This window comes from Gossypium hirsutum, chromosome D02 (genome assembly GCF_007990345.1).
Source record: "Gossypium hirsutum isolate 1008001.06 chromosome D02, Gossypium_hirsutum_v2.1, whole genome shotgun sequence".
In the NCBI taxonomy this organism is placed as follows: domain Eukaryota; kingdom Viridiplantae; phylum Streptophyta; class Magnoliopsida; order Malvales; family Malvaceae; genus Gossypium; species Gossypium hirsutum.
The window spans coordinates 23,298,672-23,318,335 of NC_053438.1; the positions used below are offsets into that span (position 1 = coordinate 23,298,672).

Here is a 19,664-nt window from a genome sequence, read left to right on the forward strand (position 1 = left end):
GTTTTATAATTTTTTTATTTGCAACTAAACAATTATTTATTCAAGTGCATTCCAAACATAAAAAATTTTAAATAACATTTTCTTTTCTTTTCGCTGATGTAAATATGAAAAACAAACATTGGTGAAATGATTTAATTTAAGAATTTAAAGGGTTAATTAAGTGTGTGTTTTGATAATCAATTTTTTAGGGAGCCAATAATATATAAATAAATAAATACAGATATTATAAAAAGAAATTCAAATTTCAAATAGAAAGGAATAATTCAAAAATAATAATAACTAATCCGAACAACTGTCATGCCTATGTTTCTCTTCTATCTCCTCTCATTTTGTAAAAATTTCCCCTTCCTCTGTTTTCACTATGCTTCGACTCTCCAATCAACTTGTTCATTAACACAAACCATGTTCCTCTTATTCTTTGTTTTAACAGCAACCACCATACCCTGAAGCAAATCTGAGAAAGGGGAGCTCACAGCCCCCCAGTTTCTTGGAAGAAAATAAAGAAGTTAAAGAAAGAGTATTCTTTAGGCGACTAGCTATTCTCATTTTCTTTTAATTCCTACGCCGGCCAAGGAAAATGAGCGCCTCCAGATTCATAAAGTGTGTCACCGTCGGCGATGGCGCCGTCGGCAAGACCTGCCTGCTCATTTCTTACACCAGCAATACTTTCCCCACGGTCAGCCTTTTACGCTCTCTTCTTTCCTGAATTTTCGGATCTTTGTTGCATCTCGCTTTGACCTTTTTTTTTTTCATTTAAAAAAAATTCCCGTTTGCTTCCCTGATAGATAAAGAAATCCATAATACAAGCTGAAAATTTATGTTCCATTAATACGAAAGAATAGTTGTTTAAAATTGTTTGTGTTCTGTGAGATTTGTTCTATCAGATTGGGCCCAATCCGGTTACATTGTAGGCAAATCATGTGCAACGAGATATTTTCGCTGTTAATTGAAGTTAATTCCGCTCAAAATTAAAATCAAAGATTGGGGATTTAGGTTTTACTGATTTTCTTTATTGATATATTTGTTTGTTTTGATAATTGCTATGGTAACAGGACTATGTCCCGACAGTTTTCGACAATTTCAGCGCAAATGTTGTGGTGGATGGTAGCACTGTCAACTTAGGTTTATGGGATACTGCTGGTATTTTGGAAACAGCTTCTACAGTTCCTTTTTATTAGTATGTTTGACTTCTTTCTTGCTTTGGTTTGAAATGATTGCCTTGCAACAGGTCAGGAAGATTACAATAGATTAAGACCTCTGAGCTATCGTGGGGCTGATGTGTTTATTCTTGCATTTTCTCTCATCAGCAAGGCCAGTTACGAAAATGTTACCAAGAAGGTTTCAACTTTGAATACCTTCTGTCTCTATATAATAATTTTGTGCACTATGAAATGTCTCTGTAATGCCATCTCAATGCTGACGTTGCTTTTCATATCAGTGGATTCCTGAATTGAACCATTATGCACCCGGTGTTCCGATAGTTCTGGTCGGAACTAAGCTTGGTATGCTTCTTACTTTTTTATTAAAGGTATCCTTACATATATTTTTTTTCTGAACTGCAAAAGGTTTGATTCTCTAAGTGAAAGATTTTTTACAAAAAACTTATCATTTTATATTGATGTTTGTGGAAGTCTTTCTATTTCATGAAAGGTTCTCATGTTATCTACTATTTGCTCTTGTAGATCTCCGGGATGATTCGCAATACTTGGCAGATCATCCTAGTGCACTGCCAATTTCTACAGCTCAGGTACATATATGTATATAATATTTCAATGAGAATATGTTCCACTTGTTTAAAATATTATTTGATCTTGCGTAACTTGTTCATGGAAGGGAGAGGAGTTAAAGAAACAGATAGAGTCTTCTTCCTACATCGAATGCAGTGCAAAATCACTGCAGGTTAAATGTTCTCGTCATATTCTTCATGGATTTTAATAAAAAATTGTGATGAAGCCGTTTGTATGTGATGGAATCTTGTTACTGCAGAATGTGAAGGCAGTGTTTGATGCAGCCATTAAGGTAGTGCTACAGCCTCCTAAGAAAAATAAGAAGAAAAAATCTGGTGGTTGCTCAATATTATGATCAGTGGAAGATTCAAGGATGAAACCAAGTGCCAGCTTCTTGCTGCGCGTATCTCTACCACTGTCACCTTTTTTTGAAGCAGCAGAAGCCATCATGTATAGTCTCAAGATAGCATCAGGTTGTTTCGTGTTTTACTTATTGCCATGGTCTGTAGGTGATGATGATAAATATTTCATGTTAACATGCATACCTCATTCTGGTTTTCATGTTTAAACTTCCACTCGTGTAAACCAGATGCATACCTATTAAGAAATAACCATTTTCTTGCATTATGCTTTAATTTTAAGCAATTTGATTAAATGATTAGTATTGTTGAATGTTGAAGCCATTTCATATTTTATTTTTTATCAATATAATATTTGAAAAGAGGACGAGGACTAGACCTGATCATGGGCTTGATCAATGAAAATTTTAGGCTTAGGTTTAGCTAAAAAATAGGCCTAAAATTTTGCCTAAGCCTAACCAAGATAAAAATACTAAATTCAAGCCTGGTTCGGCCTGTTCATATTAAATTTTTTTATATAAAAATAAATTTAAAAAATATAACACATCAAATATACTAAAAATATTAAAATAAATGTTTCTAATAAATTCGAAATAAATTAGAAAAAATCATACTTAAATAATATTAAAATAGTTGTAGGCAGACAAATATTTTTAAAATAGTAGCAAAATTAATAATAAAATAAGAGATGATAGCAAAATATTAGTAAACAATGGTGAAAAAAATTTAGACAAATTTAAGCCGGGCTTGGCTTAAAAAATCTTACTCAAGACTTGGCCCATTTTGAAAATGAGTCTTTTTTTTAAGCTCATTTTTCAGACTTATATTTCTTTTCAAATCTTTTCACTTTTCGAGTGGACCTTCGGACTTGAGTGGGTGGCCCGAGTCAGGATCAGGTCTAGTTTAACCCCATGTTATCCTTAATATTATTTTCCTAATTAATTTTTAGTTTTAGTCTTAATATGCTTAAAATTGAGATTTAAAACTTATTTTTAATTTTTAATATAATTTTATCTCTATATTTTTATAATGTTATTTCTTAGGTTAATATTTTATGATGTAATTAATTAGTTCAAATAGTTAATATCATTCAATTAAAATATTCCTTAGTTATATAAAATTTGAAAGTAAAACTATAATTCTAAAATATAAAAGAATTAAATTTTCAAAAATAAAAAAGATTAAATTCTAAGTATATGAATTGTAGTATGATTCCTCACTTTTGCATTAACGCACTTGGCTAGCAAAACAGGCATGAGTTCCTAACTGTTGCTGTTAGTTACATAAATTTTCTTTTCCATGGGATATATAAAACAATCCTAACTAGTTTTAAAAATAAAATATTTATGTTATAATTAAAATTTATTTAAAAAATTTTAAATTACACAACAATGTAAATATAATATTTTTAAATTTTACATTTGAATTGGAGATATTTTAATTTAATAAGTAATTAAAGTTGGAAGGGTAAATTATTTCCTTATAAATTTTAGTACAGTAAAATCATCATGATTTTAATAAAATTAAAATTGATTTGAAAAAATAACTTAATTAAGAAATTAATTAAATTTAAAATAGAAAAATAGTTATTAGACTAGTAAAATTATGTTAGATGGTTTAAAGATTAAATAACACATATAATTAAATATCAATATATGAGACAAGCCAAGAGGCATCTACATAACAAGGGACAGCAACCTTAGTGTTGATAGAAAGTTGTCGCCCCCCATGTGTCTTAGTTAGGCTTTACATGTATTTTTCTATTAAAATATTATTATTTATTTACTCATGATTCAACTAAGACTTGTATCTTTCTCTCTATATGGATATCATTGATTAGGTCAAACACACACCACTTAAGCATCACTATGTCAAAATTTAGCATGATTTATTTTCGAAGTAAATACTATATTTTGAGAGAGTTTATTTTTCAATTTCTAGCCATTGAGAAAATTAATATTCCACTGAATATTAATAAATTTTTTATTATGTGCGTCCAATTTGTGAAATTAGAGCCCACACGCTAAACAAACTAAAGTACAAGATTAATAGAGAAGATCGTTTTGCTTGAAAGTTAGGAAATGTTTTAAACTGTTTAACTCAAAGCACAAATATTAATTTAGTTAGGGTTTATTGTTATAAATAGCACAATCGATTTCTAAACCGAATTTTTCCAACAAAAATTTCATTTAATATTTAACCCCAAGGTTTATCCCTTTTTAGTCGTAGTCTCTTAACATGTTCACACATAAGTTTAACTTATGGTCATTAGTTCCTTATGCAAGTCATACATTTCATCACTCATTTCTTTATTAAGGGCATACAGAATGATAAGTTTTATCCCAAATCATGCCTTATTGGCTTTTTCTCATTTAGAGGCATAATCATTTAGCTTTATTGGCTTTTCTCAATTTTTATTTATGCCACAAATGGTTGGAACTTAATAATATGAAATAAGCTTTTAGCCCCAGTAAGCCTTAGTAAAATGATTCGAATATATGAGATGTTAGATTTAGTGCCCTAAGTATAGTATTTTCGTTTAAGTATACTTGTAATTTTCTCAAACAGATTAATTATTAAAATTATTCATGAATTAAATTAATATATTTTGTACTATTGTTCTCAAATGGTTTTTGCACGCAAAACAAAAAAGAAGCAAATGTTGCTCATTGATTATCTAAATATTTAACTAATACTAAGTGGTATTACATGGTTGGATTGTAGTACAAAAAGACAATGTAACACCCCTAACCCATATTCGTCACCAGAATAGGGTTATGGAGCATTACCGGATATTACATTTCAACATAATAAAACATATAAATCATTTACTTCACATCATCAATCATAGAAAATTCCATCAATAAAATACATATTATCCCTTATACGAGCCTTCGAGGCCCTAAAAAAACATTAGAAACAAATCGAGACTAAATTGAAAATATTTAGAATTTTTCGAAAAAAATATAAAAATTCTTAAACTGAAGGGGTCACAAGTTCGAGAGACACGCCCGTGTCTCAGGCCATGTGGACATTTGAAGTAAGGACACACGGTCGTGTCCATACCCGTGTAACTCACAGACTTGGGTCACACGGCCAAGCCACGCACCCGTGTGCCAAGCTGTGTACCCTTCGAAATAACCTCACAAGCCTGTGTGCCAGTTCGTGTGCTAGGCCGTGTAACAGCCTAACTTGAAACTCTTTGAAAGCTACAGGGGACACACGATCGTGTCGTCGGGCAGTCTGTCACACGCGGCTGAGACACACGCCCGTGTCTCTGCCCATGTGGACGAAAAATAGGTCATTTCCAAGCCATTTTTCCCACCCAATTTAGCACATACCTACAATCCAATTTCCATATATAAAACAAGCCTTTAATTTGAACTAAAAACATGCATCATCAAGCTACTCAAATAAGGTATATAAGCATACAACCAATATTCCCGAAGGGCACCTCAATCTCAACACTTAAACATGTATAACCATATACTCAAATTGGCCAAAATGTTCACTAACTTCTAATTAAAATTGTATCAAAACATACCATTTGGTTTACCTACCAATTACACACCAAATGATACCAAATGTGTCATTTAACAACTAGCACCAATAGCCATATATATGTCATTTATAACAAAAGTATCAAATCACCACATTCAAACATATCACAAGACATTTATAACATGCATCATAAACCACCATTCCATCTTTAATCATTCAAGCATCATGAACCAAAATATCAACCACTTTAAGGCCAAATCTATATACATGCCAAAACTAATCCCATTTTATCATCCAAAATACCATAAACACAAGCCAAAAAAAAAATGACCACTTTAACATCCAAAATACCTATACATTTGCATATTTAACCAATTATCACTTAACTTGTTTTTATGCCAAACCATCACATAATTGATATATAACTAACATACCATATTAAATTCAAAACCTTTCCAAAACATACCATATCTTGACCATGTTGAGGTCAATTAATCATATATCACTTTGGCCATTCAAACATGCTTTGACACATTATTAAATTAACACATATCAACAAGGCACCAAATGTACCAAGGCTACATCACCCAAAATGACATATACATGCCAAACACATCAACTAACATTCAACTAATCATTAACCATAAATTCACCTATACATGCCATTATAACCTTAACCAAGATATCAAAATCTATCGTTATAATTGTTGGATAGTGTGATAGATCTCCGATGAACTTCCAACCCGATCGAGCTTTCGATAATCTGAAAAGTAAAGGAGAAACAACTACATAAGCAATGAGTGATTAGTAAGCGTGTATAAACTTTAGTCATATCAATCCATTTCAAATATGAAATTTATACATATCAAGAGTAAACCTATACCAATGTCGTAAGATTCATGAAACCATATTCAACAACTCACCATTCCCTTTTTCATCATTTTACATTTCAAGTATGAACTTACTATTTCATTACCTTTCCACACCCGTTTCGTATGCATAACACACAAGAAATAAGCATATCATCAACCATAGCCACAAGCTAATGCATTTAAACATAACTCTTTTGGGAATTAATCACATGATAAATCATTTCGTAAGAAATTACATAATTTTAAACCTTACCACTCTTTCATAAACACAAGCATATTTCCATTTGGACACTTACCATTACAATGCATAACCTATAAATTAACATGGCATGATTCAACCAAAGCTTGGCCAAAGCCTAATCATTCACACCAAACATATTAGCATATATGATACAAATCATAAGCACATTAGAATGAATAGCCATTTAATCTCAACATGTATCACTTGAATCTATTACTCATCTTAACTTACATAATTTCTATGTATCACCATATCAAGGATATTCATATAGTTTCATGTCTTAATTCATATCATTTTCTTTACCATTTCATTTGCATAACACATAAGACATAAACATAGCATCACTTAAATCATACTTTTCATAAACATGAATGTTCTTACCTGAATCATTAATACATCATACCCTTCTATAATGGTCATAGTGAAATCAATTGGAACCCTTACCGGTTTATCTCTTTTCATGCCTATTGAACCATTTAGAATAATACCGGATACGCGGGAAAGCTCACACGAAGTGTGCTAAACATATAGTCGTAGCTCACACAAGCTGTAAAATGGGCCTGCTCACGCAAGCTACTGGTTGGAATGTAAGCTGCACGATGCTACTCACACAAGCTATCGAGTATCCGCAACTAATGCCAGACCTCAGCCATCTGTAACCGTCTATTTTTAGTTAAATCGAAATAGTAGTTTTGGGACCACAAATCTGAAGTTAGAAAATTTAGTTTAATATTATTTTATGGTCTAAAGTATGATAAAAATACTGTATAAAAATTTCGCTCAGAAATTTTACCGTTTACATGCCTAATTTGATAAAAAGGACTAAATTGCATAAAGTGCAAAGGTTGTGTTCTAATAGCTAAAGGTATTAAATAGCTATAAAATTTGAACTTAGAGGTCCTTATAAAGTAAATAGGCCATTAAAGTGCTTAGTGGTTAAGCATGAGTAGTCATCATTGGAAATTGAATAAATTATTAAGGGTAATTTTAGAAATTAGTGATTTAAGTTATAATAAACAAAATAATCTATTCCCATCATCTTCCACCAAAAAAAAAACAGAAGAAGCAAGAAGCCTAGCCATGGAAGCTTGAATTTGAGCAAGCTTATTTTGCTCAATTAGGTATGAATTTTTGTCCCGTTTTTGAGGATTTCTATGTTTCCGAAATTGTAGTAGCTTAATCTAGCTAGCTCGAGGATTAATTTGCAAAATTGTTAAAGTATTAGGGTTTTTTCATTGATGAATATGCTTGAATTTTGAATTTTGATGATAGAAAATGAATGGTTGTTGCTAGATAAACAACTTTTGTAAATAGAATTTTGATAGAATTATCAATTAGGGACTAAATTGAAAAAGATGATAAATTTATGGTACATTTTGTGAATTTTATGAAATATATGGGATACTATTAATATGTATAAAATCGGATAGGCTTGAGTAAGAGTTAAATTGTATGAATTTCATTTTTCGAGCCTAGGGACTAAATTACAAAGGAATTAAAAGTGTAGGGAGAAATGGTAATTTTGCCAAAATTCCATGTTGGATTCAATTGAATGAGAATTATATTGAAATGAGTTAAATTCATTCGTATAGATCATGTCAGACCTCGTATAGAGTTAGATCGAGGTAAAGAGAAAATATCTGATTAGTCGCCTTCGTATCAACGTAAACTTGTCGAGGTAAGTTTGTGTAATTAAATTGAGTATTTATATGTTTTAAATTGAATTAATTGTTTTTTATTTCTATAATTATCATGTATAAATACCGATCTCATATCTAACGATTACCTAGTCCCGTTTTAACCTTAGAAATTCGTAGGATACAAATGACATGTCATTAGGGTTACCGATTTGGTTTGGGTCCTGCATGTGTTGTGGACACACCACAGCTCCCATGAGCTTCCTCTTATTCAACTTGCATGAACTTCCCGTTATTCAGCTCACATGAGCTTCCCATTTACAGCTCGTATGAGCATATAAGTACATGAATTGATGGATTACAGTTAAGTACACTTCGTGTGTACTACCCATGTATCAAACGATATTCTAAATGGTTCAACAGTTCTGTTGCGAGACTATATGAGTTCGATATGAAATATGATTATTTGATGTATTCAACCATGTGTGTTGGATTTTATATGTGATTTTCATGGTTAATATGTTGGTGATCATGTGTTTAGGCTTTTGGCCAAATTGATTGAGATATGCTTTGTTTACTTACCTATTTTATAGATATACGGCAAGTTAAATTCTGTGTTATACGACTTTACTAAGCTTAAATGCTTAATCTATGTTATTTTCCAAATTTTACAGTAATTCGGAAGCTCGTACGGGTTGGAAGCTGTTTAGAGCTATTTCGCATTATCCATCAGTCCTTTTTGGTACTTTCAGTAAATTAATTCTGGTTATAATGATATGTATAGGTTATTTATGTCAATGATGGCATATAAATGTTTTTTTGAGGTTAACCATGTATATGGCTTGTTTTTGGTATATTTTGATGTGTATATAAGTGAACTTATCATGTTTGATATGAGATTAATATGGTAGAATGAAAGAAAGTAAAATGTGGCTTGAATATGCATATCTGAATTTGGTCATTTAGGTAAGTTGAGATACTTGGTTGACATGCCTTTAAGTTTTCATTTGAGGTGCTTAAGGGAATATTGGTTGTATGTGATGATATTTCATGTTTAATACTAGATTTTGGCTTGTTTTGAATGCCTTGTTATGGCTTGTTGATGTGCAAAAATTTTGAGTTAGGTTGATGTCAAATTGGGTGAGGAATGTGGCTTTGAAATTGTCCTAATATCGTCCACAAGTGTAGAGACACGAGCGTGTGTCTCAACCGTGTGTGACACACGGCTAGGTGACACGACCATGTGTCCCCTGTATCCTTTAAATTGCACAAGTCAATATACTCACACGGCCTATCACACGGGCGTGTGGTTTGGTCGTGTGGCCCAACTCAGAGAGTTATATAGGCACGGACACGGCCTGGGACGCGACTGTGTGTCCCTATTTCAAATGCTCACACGGCCTGAGACATGGGCATATCTCATGACCTTCTGAGTCACATGGCCTTGTGACCCCTACAGGTTTGAAAATTTTTAATGTTTTCCAAAAAATTCTTTGAGTGTTTGAATTAGTCCTGACTTGTTTCTAATGTGCGTTTTAGGCCTCGAGGGCTCATATAAGGGACAATATGTTTGATTTTGATTGGTTTCTGACATGAACATTATATGATGTGAAATGTTTAAAATTTCTGTCTATCTATTTTGTAAACTCTGGTAATGCTCCGTAATTCTGTTCCGGTGATGGATATGGGTTAGGGGTGTTACATTTATTGGTATCAGAGCTACGGTTTAGTCAATTCTTGGACTGAACATAGCATATGCGAGTTTAGCTATACATGCCATTATAACCTGTGATAGTGTGATATCTCTTGACCGTTTTAAAACATGTTTTCATATAGCAATGTCATCTAACCGAGCTGATTCCGATGAAGTAGAGAGTAATGCTCAAGCCTCCATTCAAGGAGTAGCTTCGAGTGGTATGAAGCCCGTATCTGAGGGTTAAGGAGGAGAGGTTAAAGAAGCCTTCTTCCAGATGATGAATGAGTGGTTCATCGAGTTTGCACGAATGAACCCGGTTGCTTAACAACCTCTAACACCTCCTATATCTCAATCGGTTCTTGTTATTCCTTAAAGTACAGAACCTATCAGAGTTGGTAAGCTTCTGTTGATAAGATCTGTAAGTACAGTGCTGAAGAATTCTGAGCTACAGCTGAGGATGATCCTAAGAGAGATGAGTTCTAATTAGAAAATATTATTAGAGTTCTTGATGAATTATCTTGTTCACAGGAAAAATATCTTAAGTGTGCAGTATCTCTATTAAAAGAGTCAGCTTATCAATGGTGGAATACGTTGATTTCTGTTGTGCCAAGAGATCGGGTCACTTAAGAATTCTTTCAAACCAAGTTCCGAAAGAAATATATCAGTCAGAGGTTTCTCGACCAGAAACATAAAAAAAATTTAGAGCTTAAATAGGGCTGTATGACAGTATTCGAATATCAACGGAAATTTGTTCGATTGAGAAAATATGCTTGAGAATGTATTCTGACTGAAACTGTAATGTGTAAGTGGTTTGAAGATGGCTTAAACGAAGATATAAAACTATTAGTCGAGATCCTCGAGTTGAAAGAATTTACTGTACTAGTTGATCGAGCATATAAAGCTGAAGAGCTGAGTAAAGAGAAAAGACTCACTGAAATTGAAGCCAGAGACTGAGAAAGAGATTGATAGGAAAGTCATACCAATCAGCATTGAAGAAATCTAAAGAATAGCACTACTGTTCTACTACTTTTGCGGGATACTTCGGTAAAGAGAGAGGTATCCGATGCTCCAGTCCTAAATCTCAGGCTCAATCTGTAGTGGGTATAGGTAGTGCTAGAAACACCAGACCTAAGTGCAAGCACTGTAACAAGCTACATTTCAATGATTGTCGAATGAAGAGTGGAGCTTGTTTTAGATGTGGTTCCTTTGACCACTATCTTAGAGATTGCCTAGAGAAATCTGAAAAAGATAATATTCAAACTTTGAGGCCGAGCAACACAGCTACATTAGGTAGACCACCTCGTAATCCTGGAAATGTGAGTGGTAGCTGTGGTGTGACAAAAGACTCTATTGTAAGGTCTGAGGCACAAACACCAGCTAAGGCTTATGCTATTCGTGCGTACGAAGATGCTTCTGTGCCATATGTTATTACCGATACTTTCTCTCTTATTGATACTAATGTAACTGCTTAAATTGATCCCGGATCGACTCATTCATATGTTTGCACAAAATTATTGTCTAGTAAAAATTTACCTATTGAGTCCACTGAATTCGTGGTTAAAGTATCGAACCCTTTAGGTCAGTATGTGTTAGTTGATAAGGTTTGTAAGAACTATCAGTTAATAATTCAGGGTTACTGTTTCCTAGCTGATTTGATGCTATTACCGTTCGATGAATTTGATGTGATATTGGTCATGGATTGACTAACTCTGCATGATGTTATGGTAAATTGTAGACGAAAGCATATCATATTGAAATGTCAGAATGGTGAGATACTACATATTGAATCAGATAAATCGAATGGGTTACCTATTGTGATATCAGCTATGTCAGCACAAAAATATGTGAGAAATGGTTGTAATTCTTACATTGCTTATGTATTGGATGCTAAAGTGTCTGAGTCAAAGCTTGAATCTGTGCTAGTGGTTTGTGAGTATCCTGATCTATTTCCAGAGGAGTTACCTGGATTACTGTCCGTCAGAGAAGTCGAATTTGCTATAGAACTTGTACCAAGAACAACACCGATATCGATAGCACCGTACAGAATGGCTCTTACAGAGTCAAAAGAGTTAGAAGCACAGTTGCAAGAGTTGACTGATAGAGGTTTTTTTGACCTGTTTTTTCACCTTAGGATGCACCGGTTCTATTTGTTAAGAAAAAGGACGGATCGATGAGATTATGCATTGACTACTGTCAGCTCAACAAAGTTACAATCAAGAATAAATATTCGTTGCCTCGCATTGATGATTTGTTTGACCAGTTGAAAGGTGCCATAGTGTTCTTGAAGATTGATCTTCGTTCTGGCTATTATCAGTTACGAGTGAAAGATTTAGATGTACTAAAAATGGCATTCAGAACCAGGTATGGACATTATGAATTTCTTGTGATGTCGTTTGGTTTAACTAACGCACCTGCAGTGTTTATGGATTTGATGAACAGAATTTTCAAACCATATTTAGATGGATTTTTCATGGTATTTATTGATGATATTCTAATATATTCTCGAGATGAGACTCAACATGCTGAGCATTTGAGAATTGTTCTTCAAACCTTGCGAGATAAACAATTGTTTTCTAAATTTAGCAAATGTGAGTTTTTGCTTCGGGAAGTTGGTTTTCTAGGACACATAGTATCAGCTAAAGGCATCAGAGTTGATCCAAATAAAATTTCAGCGATTGTTAACTAGATTCCACCGAGAAACGTATCTGAAGTCAGAAGTTTTCTGGGATTAGCTGGTTATTACAAGAGATTTGTAAAAGGGTTTTCGATGATAGCTACACTGATGACACAACTATTACAAAAAGATGTGAAATTTGAATGGTCTGATAAATATCAGCATAGTTTTAACCAGTTGAAAGCCGAGCCCTATTGACCGAAGCACCAGTTCTGGTTTAGCCTGAATCAGGTAAGGAATTTGTGATTTTCAGTGACGCATCGTTGAATGGATTAGGCTGTGTTTTGATGCAAAAAGGTAAAGTAATAGCTTATACTTCAAGAAAGTTAAAGCCACACAAAAAGAACTATCTGAAACATGACTTAGAGTTGACAACTATTATATTAGCATTGAAAATTTGGCGACACCATTTGTTTGGCAAAAAATGTCATATATTTACTGATCACAAGAGTTTAAAGTATCTGATGCCGTAGAAAGATTTGAATCTAAGACAGCGTAGATGGCTCAAGCTATTGAAAAATTATGAGTTAGTTGTTGATTATCATCTAGGAAAAGCAAACGTAGTTGCTGATGCTTTGAGTAGAAAATCCTTGTTTGCTTTGCGAGCGATGAATACCTGACTGTCATTATCTGATGATATCTCAATTTTAGTTGAGTTAAAAGCTAAACCAATGTTTTTACAACTGATCTGCAAAGCTCAGAAATGTGATAGTGAGATGTTAGCTAAACGGGTACAGTGTTAGCCAACTTCTGATTCAGAATTTTAGATAAGACCCAATGATTTTTTATTATTCAAAGGTAGAGTTTGGTACCGAAGAATCTAGAGCATATACAAAAAAATTTTCAAGAAGCTCATAGTGCTAGCTTGTCTGTTCATCTGGGGAGTAATAAAATGTACAATGATTTGAAACAGATGTAGTGGCTGGGAGTGAAATGTGATATTTCTGATTTTTTATCTAGATGTTTGATATGTCAGCAAGTTAAAGCTGAACATCAGGTACCTTCAGGACTGTTACAGCCAGTGATGATACCAAAATGGAAATGGGATAGAGTTACTACGAATTTTGTATCGAGGTTACCCTTATCTTCGAAAAAGAAAAATGCCATTTGGGTTATCGTTGATCATTTGACAAATTCTACACATTTTATTCTGGTACGTACAGATTTCTCACTTGACAGATTAGCTAAGTTATATGTTCCGGAGATTGTCATACTACACGGAGTGCCAGTCTCCGTTACTTTGGATAGAGATCCACAATTCACATCGCCATTCTGGAAAGAGTTACATGAAGTTCTAGGTACGCGATTACATTTTAGCACCGCATTTCACCCTTAGACTGATGGTCAGTCTGAGCGTGTGATTTAGATTCTTGAAGATATGCTTCGGTGTTGCCGTATGAAATTACTAAGAGAATCGAACCTATTGCGTACCGCTTAGCTTTACCATCAAAACTTGAAAGAATCCATAATGTCTTCCACATGTCTTTGTTACGAAGGTATCGATTTGACCCTTCACATATTATTTCTCCGACGGATGTTGAGGTTCAGCCTAACATGACAAACAGTGAAGAACCGATCAAAATTTTGGCACAAGAAGTGAAAGAATTTAGAAATAAAAACATAGCTTTAGTAAAAGTTCTCTGGTAGCGACACAAAATAGAAGAAGCTACTTGGGAACCTAAGGAAGCTATGAGAAAGCAATATCCAAACCTCTTTTCTGGTAAGATTTTCGAGGACGAAAATTTCTTTAGGGGGAGAGTTGTAACAACCCATTTTCAGTTAAATCAAAGTAGTGGTTTTGGGACCGCAAATCTAAAGTCAAAAAATTTATTTTAATATTATTTTATGGTCTATAGTATGATAGAAATATCATATAAAAATTTCGTGCCTAATTTGATAAAAAAGACTAAATTGCATAAAGTGCAAAGGTTGGGTTCCAATAGCTAAAGGTATTAAATAGCTATAGAATTTTAAATTGGATAGTAAATAGGCCATTAAAGTGCTTAGTGGTTAAGCATGAGTAGTCATCATTGGAAATTGAATAAATTATTAAAGGTAATTTTGGAAATTAGTGATTTAAGTTATAATAAATAAAATAATCTATTCTCCTTATCATCCACCAAAAAAAAAGAAAGAAAGAAACATATCCATGGAAGCTTGAATTTGGGCAAGATTATTTTGCTTAATTAGGTATAAATCTTTGTCCCGTTTTTTAGGATTTTTATGTTTCTGAGATCGTAGCAGCTTAATCTAGCTAGCTCGGGGATTAATTTACAAACCTATTAAAGTATTAGGGTTTTTTCATTGATGAATATGCTTGAATTTTAAAGTTTGAAGATAGAAAATGAATGGTTGTTCTTAGATAAACAACTTTTGTAAAGAGAATTTTGATGGAATTATCAATTAGGGATTAAATTGAAAAAGATGATAAATTTATGGTAAATTTTGTGAATTTTGTGAAATATATTGGCTGCTATTAATACGTATAAAATCGGATAGGCTTGAGTAAGGATTAAATTGTATAAATTTCATTTTTCGAGCCAATGGACTAAATTACAAATAAATTAAAAGTGTAGGGAAAAATAGTAATTTTGCCAAAATTCCACGTTGGATTAAATTGAATGAGAATTATATTGAAATGAGTTAAATTTATTCGAATAGATCCTGTCAGACCTCATACAGAGTTAGATCGAGGCAAAGAGAAAATATCTAATTAGTCGCCTTCGTATCTACGTACACTTGTCTAGGTAAGTTCGTGTAATTAAATTGAGTATTTATATGTTTTAAATTGAATTAATTGTTTGTGATTTGTATAATTGCCATGTATAAATACCGATCCCATATCTAACAATTACCGAGTCCCGTTTTAACCTTAGAAATTTGTAGGATACAAATGACATGTCATTAGGGTTACCGATTTGGTTTGGGTCCTGCATGTGTTGCGGACACACCACAGCTCGCATGAGCTTCCTGTTATTCAACTCGCACGAGCTTCCCGTTATTCAGCTCACATGAGCTTCTCGTTTACAACTCATATGAGCATACAAGTACATGAATTGATGGATTACAGTTAAGTACACTTCGTGTGTACTACCTATGTATCAAACGATATTCTAAATGGTTCAATAGTTCTATTACGAGATTATATGAGTTCGATATGAAATACATGAAATATAATTATTTGATGAATTCAACCATGTGTGTTGGATTTTATATGTGATTTTCATGGCTAATATGTTGATGATCATGTGTTTAGGCTTTTGGCCAAATTGATTGAGATATGCCTTGTTTACTTACCTATTTTATGGATATACGGTAAGTTAAATTTTGTGTTATACGAACTTACTATGCTTAAATGCTTACTCTGTGTTATTTTCCATGTTTTATAGTAATTCAGAAGCTCGTACAAGTTGGAAGCTAGTCAGAGCTATTTCAAACTATCCATCGATCCTTTTTGGTACTTTCAGTAAATTAATTCATGTTATAATGGCATGTATAGGTTATTTTGGCCATTGATGGAATATAAATGTTTTGTTGAGGTTAACCATGTATATGGCTTGTTTTTGGTATATTTTGATGTGTATATAAGTGACCTTATCATGTTTGACGTGTAATTGATATGGTAGAATGAAAGAAAGTAAAATGTGGCTTCAATATGCATATATGAATTTGGTCATTTAGGTAAGTTGAGATACTTGGTTGACATGCCTTTAAGTTGTTATTTGAGGTGCCTAAGGGCATATTGGTTGTATGTGATGATATTTCATGTTTAAGACTAGATTTTGGTTTGTTTTGAATGCCTTGTTCTGGCTTGTTGATGTGCAAAAATGTTGGGTTAGGTTGATGTCAAATTGGGTGAGAAATGTGACTTTGAAATTGGCCTATTTTTTTTCCATAAGGGCAGAGACATGGGCGTGTGTCTCAGCTGTGTGTGACACATGGCCAAGTGACACGGTCGTGTGTCCATTCTATCTTTTAAATTGCGCAAGTCAATATGCTCACACGGCCTAACACACGGGCGTGTGGTTTGGCTGTGTGGCCTAAGTCAAAGAGTTACACGGGTACAGGCACGAATTGGGACACGGTCATGTGTCCCTATTTCGAATGCCCACACGGCCTGAGACATGGACGTGTCTCCTGACCGTGTGAGTCACACGGCCTGGCACACGGCCGTGTGACCCCTGAAGCTTTGAAAATTTTCAATGTTTTCCAAAAACTTCCTTCAGTATCCAAATTAGTCCCGATTTGTTTCTAATGCGCATTTTGGGCCTCGAGGGCTCATATAAGGGACAATATGTCTGATTTCGATTTGTTTCTGACATGAATATTATATGATGTGAAATGTTTGAAATTTCTGTCTATTTGTTCTGTAAACTCCGGTAATGCTTCGTAACCGTGTTCCGGCAATGGTTACGGGTTAGGGTTGTTACATCATCGATAGGAAATTCAAGACCAGCACCCGAAACATGGTAACCTGGGTCTGTTCACACAAGCTGTAGGTCTGAACATAGCTACACGGTGCTGCTCACACAAGCTATCAAGTAACCGTAACACATGCTAGAAACTTAGCCACCTGTAGGACGTTCAGGACCAGCACCCGAAACACGGTAACCCTAATGACATGTCATTTTTATCCTATATATTCCTCAGGTTCAAACGGGACTCGATAGTCATCGTACGTCGTTGAATTTCCCTCGTTTCATTACAAGAGAAATTATATAATAACATATATATATCGATTCATTTTTAATAAAATTAATATAATAACATTTAATTTAATAAAAAAATATACATAGTACAATTCATACGAACTTACCCGGTTAAATTGCAAAAATACAAAAGTTTAGGGGCATTTTGGTAATTTTCCATTTCCTCAATTTTCCACCCGATCTTGATCTAAATTAATAATTTTATTTAATATATTAATTTAGACAATAAAAAAAAATTCTTTTCATGCAATTTTTTTATTTTTGACATTTTTACAAAATTAACCCTAAAGTTTTACTTTTCTTCAATTTAGACCCTGAGCCCAAAACATGCAAATTAACCATTTTTAATGCCAAATTATGACAGTCAAATATTCATGGCACCATAATCAGCCCAAATTTACAACAATTTCACCTCAAATCCTTGTATTTTACTATTTCAACAATTTAGTCCCTAATTGAAAAATTCATCAAAATTACTTAATAAAATACTTTTAAATATCAAACAACATTTAAAATTCATCATTTAATAACTAAAATCACATATATTCATTAATGGCATCATTCAAAATCTTAAACAGTTTCAAAATCGAAGGTACGGGCTTGTTGGACCTAGTTGCAATGATCTCAAAAACATAAAAATTAATAGAAACGGAGCTAAAAGGGGCTTACATGCATACATGAAACCTTGGCCAAAGCTTCAAGGTATATCCATGGCTTCATTTGGCTGGAAAAAAAAAAGAAAAGAAAAAGGAACATGATAACCATTATTTTACTTATGTTCTGTTTATTTTAATTAATTTGTCAAATTACAATTTTAACCTTGATTAATAATTAAAAAAAACACCAATTTCATGTCCATATTTTTCAATCACATAAACATATGGCATAATTACCATCTAAGGAGGATTTAATTTCACAATTGGACCTTCAATTAAATTAAATTCTAACTAAATAAAATTATTTACAATTTAACCCTAAACTAATTAGGACTAAAAGTACAAATAATCCAAAAGCTAGTGGATTCAATGATGAAACCAACGCTTTGAAACTGTGACAATGGTTTAATTATCCTTTAAGTCCCTTTTCCTTTATTCAATAAGCCGTTTCATCACTCAAATCAAATGGTGATCAAATTTTACATCTTTTATGATTTAGTCCTTTTTAATTAATTCTCTATCAAAACGTTAAAATTTTTCAACGAAAATTTTATTGTACCTTAATGACATTCTGTAAATATTTATAAAAATATTTATAACTTGATTTATAGAAACGAGGTCCCGATACCTCATTTTCTAAAACCACTTAACATTAGGGTCTTACCACTTGAACTAAATAAATCATTTATAAAACATAAATTATCAATAAAAAATCTTTTGAAAACCATATTTGACTCATAAATGTTAAATAATAATATTAGCAAACTTACTCGTCGAATTTGGTTGGCCCTGAAACCACTGTTTCCGACACCACTAAAAAATGGGTTGTTACAACTCTCCCCGCTTACGAAAATTTCGTCCTCGAAATTTCTCACCTGATATGTAACACCCTTAACCCGTATCCATCACTGGAACAGGGTTACGGAGCATACCGGAGTTTACAGAACAAATAGAAAGAAATTTCAAACATTTCACATCATATGATATTCATGTCAGAAACCAATCGAAATCAAACATATTATCCATTATATGAGCCTTCGAGGCCCAAAATACGCATTAAAAACAAGTCGGGATTAAATCGGGTACTCAAAGAATTTTTCAGAAAACATTAAAATTTTTCAAAGCTACAGGGGTCACATGGCCGTGTGGCCAGGCCGTGTGACTCACACGGTCAGGAGACAAGCCCGTGTCTCAGGTCATGTGGGCATTCGAAATAAGGACACACGGCCATGTCCCAGCCCGTGTCTGTGCCCATGTAACTCCTTGGCTTCTGCTACATAGCCAAGCCACACGCCCGTCTGAGCATACTAACTTGCACAATTTTAAAAATACAGGGGACACACGACCGTGTCACACGGCTGAGACACACACCCGTGTCTCTACCCGTGTGGACAAAAATAGGCCATTTTACAAGCCACATTTCTCACCCAATTTGGTACAAACCAAAACAGAACAAATTGCACATCAACAAGCCATAACAAGGCATTCAAAACAAGCCATAATCAAATCTTAAACAAGAAATATCATCACATACAACCAAATATCCAAACTTGCCTAAATAACCAAATACATATATGCATATTCAAATCACA

The 19,664-nt window shown here is 33.4% G+C and overlaps 1 protein-coding gene across 2 annotated transcripts; it reads left to right on the plus strand.

Moving 5' to 3' along the window:
* Positions 1-250: 250 nt before the first annotated feature.
* On the plus strand, positions 251-2,399 carry LOC107910702 (rac-like GTP-binding protein 5). Of its 2 annotated transcripts, XM_016838664.2 has the most exons (7): positions 251-676; positions 1,053-1,140; positions 1,229-1,338; positions 1,439-1,502; positions 1,683-1,747; positions 1,834-1,899; positions 1,987-2,399. In XM_016838664.2, exons 1-7 carry the CDS (start codon positions 578-580, stop codon positions 2,080-2,082), a joined length of 588 nt encoding a protein of 195 aa, XP_016694153.1. In that variant the 5' UTR covers positions 251-577; the 3' UTR covers positions 2,083-2,399. The 2 variants fall into 2 exon arrangements, with proteins under 2 accessions (XP_016694153.1, XP_016694154.1); XM_016838665.2 differs by lacking the exon at positions 1,834-1,899 and having other exon boundaries at positions 266-676.
* The last annotated feature ends 17,265 nt before the right edge of the window (positions 2,400-19,664 follow it).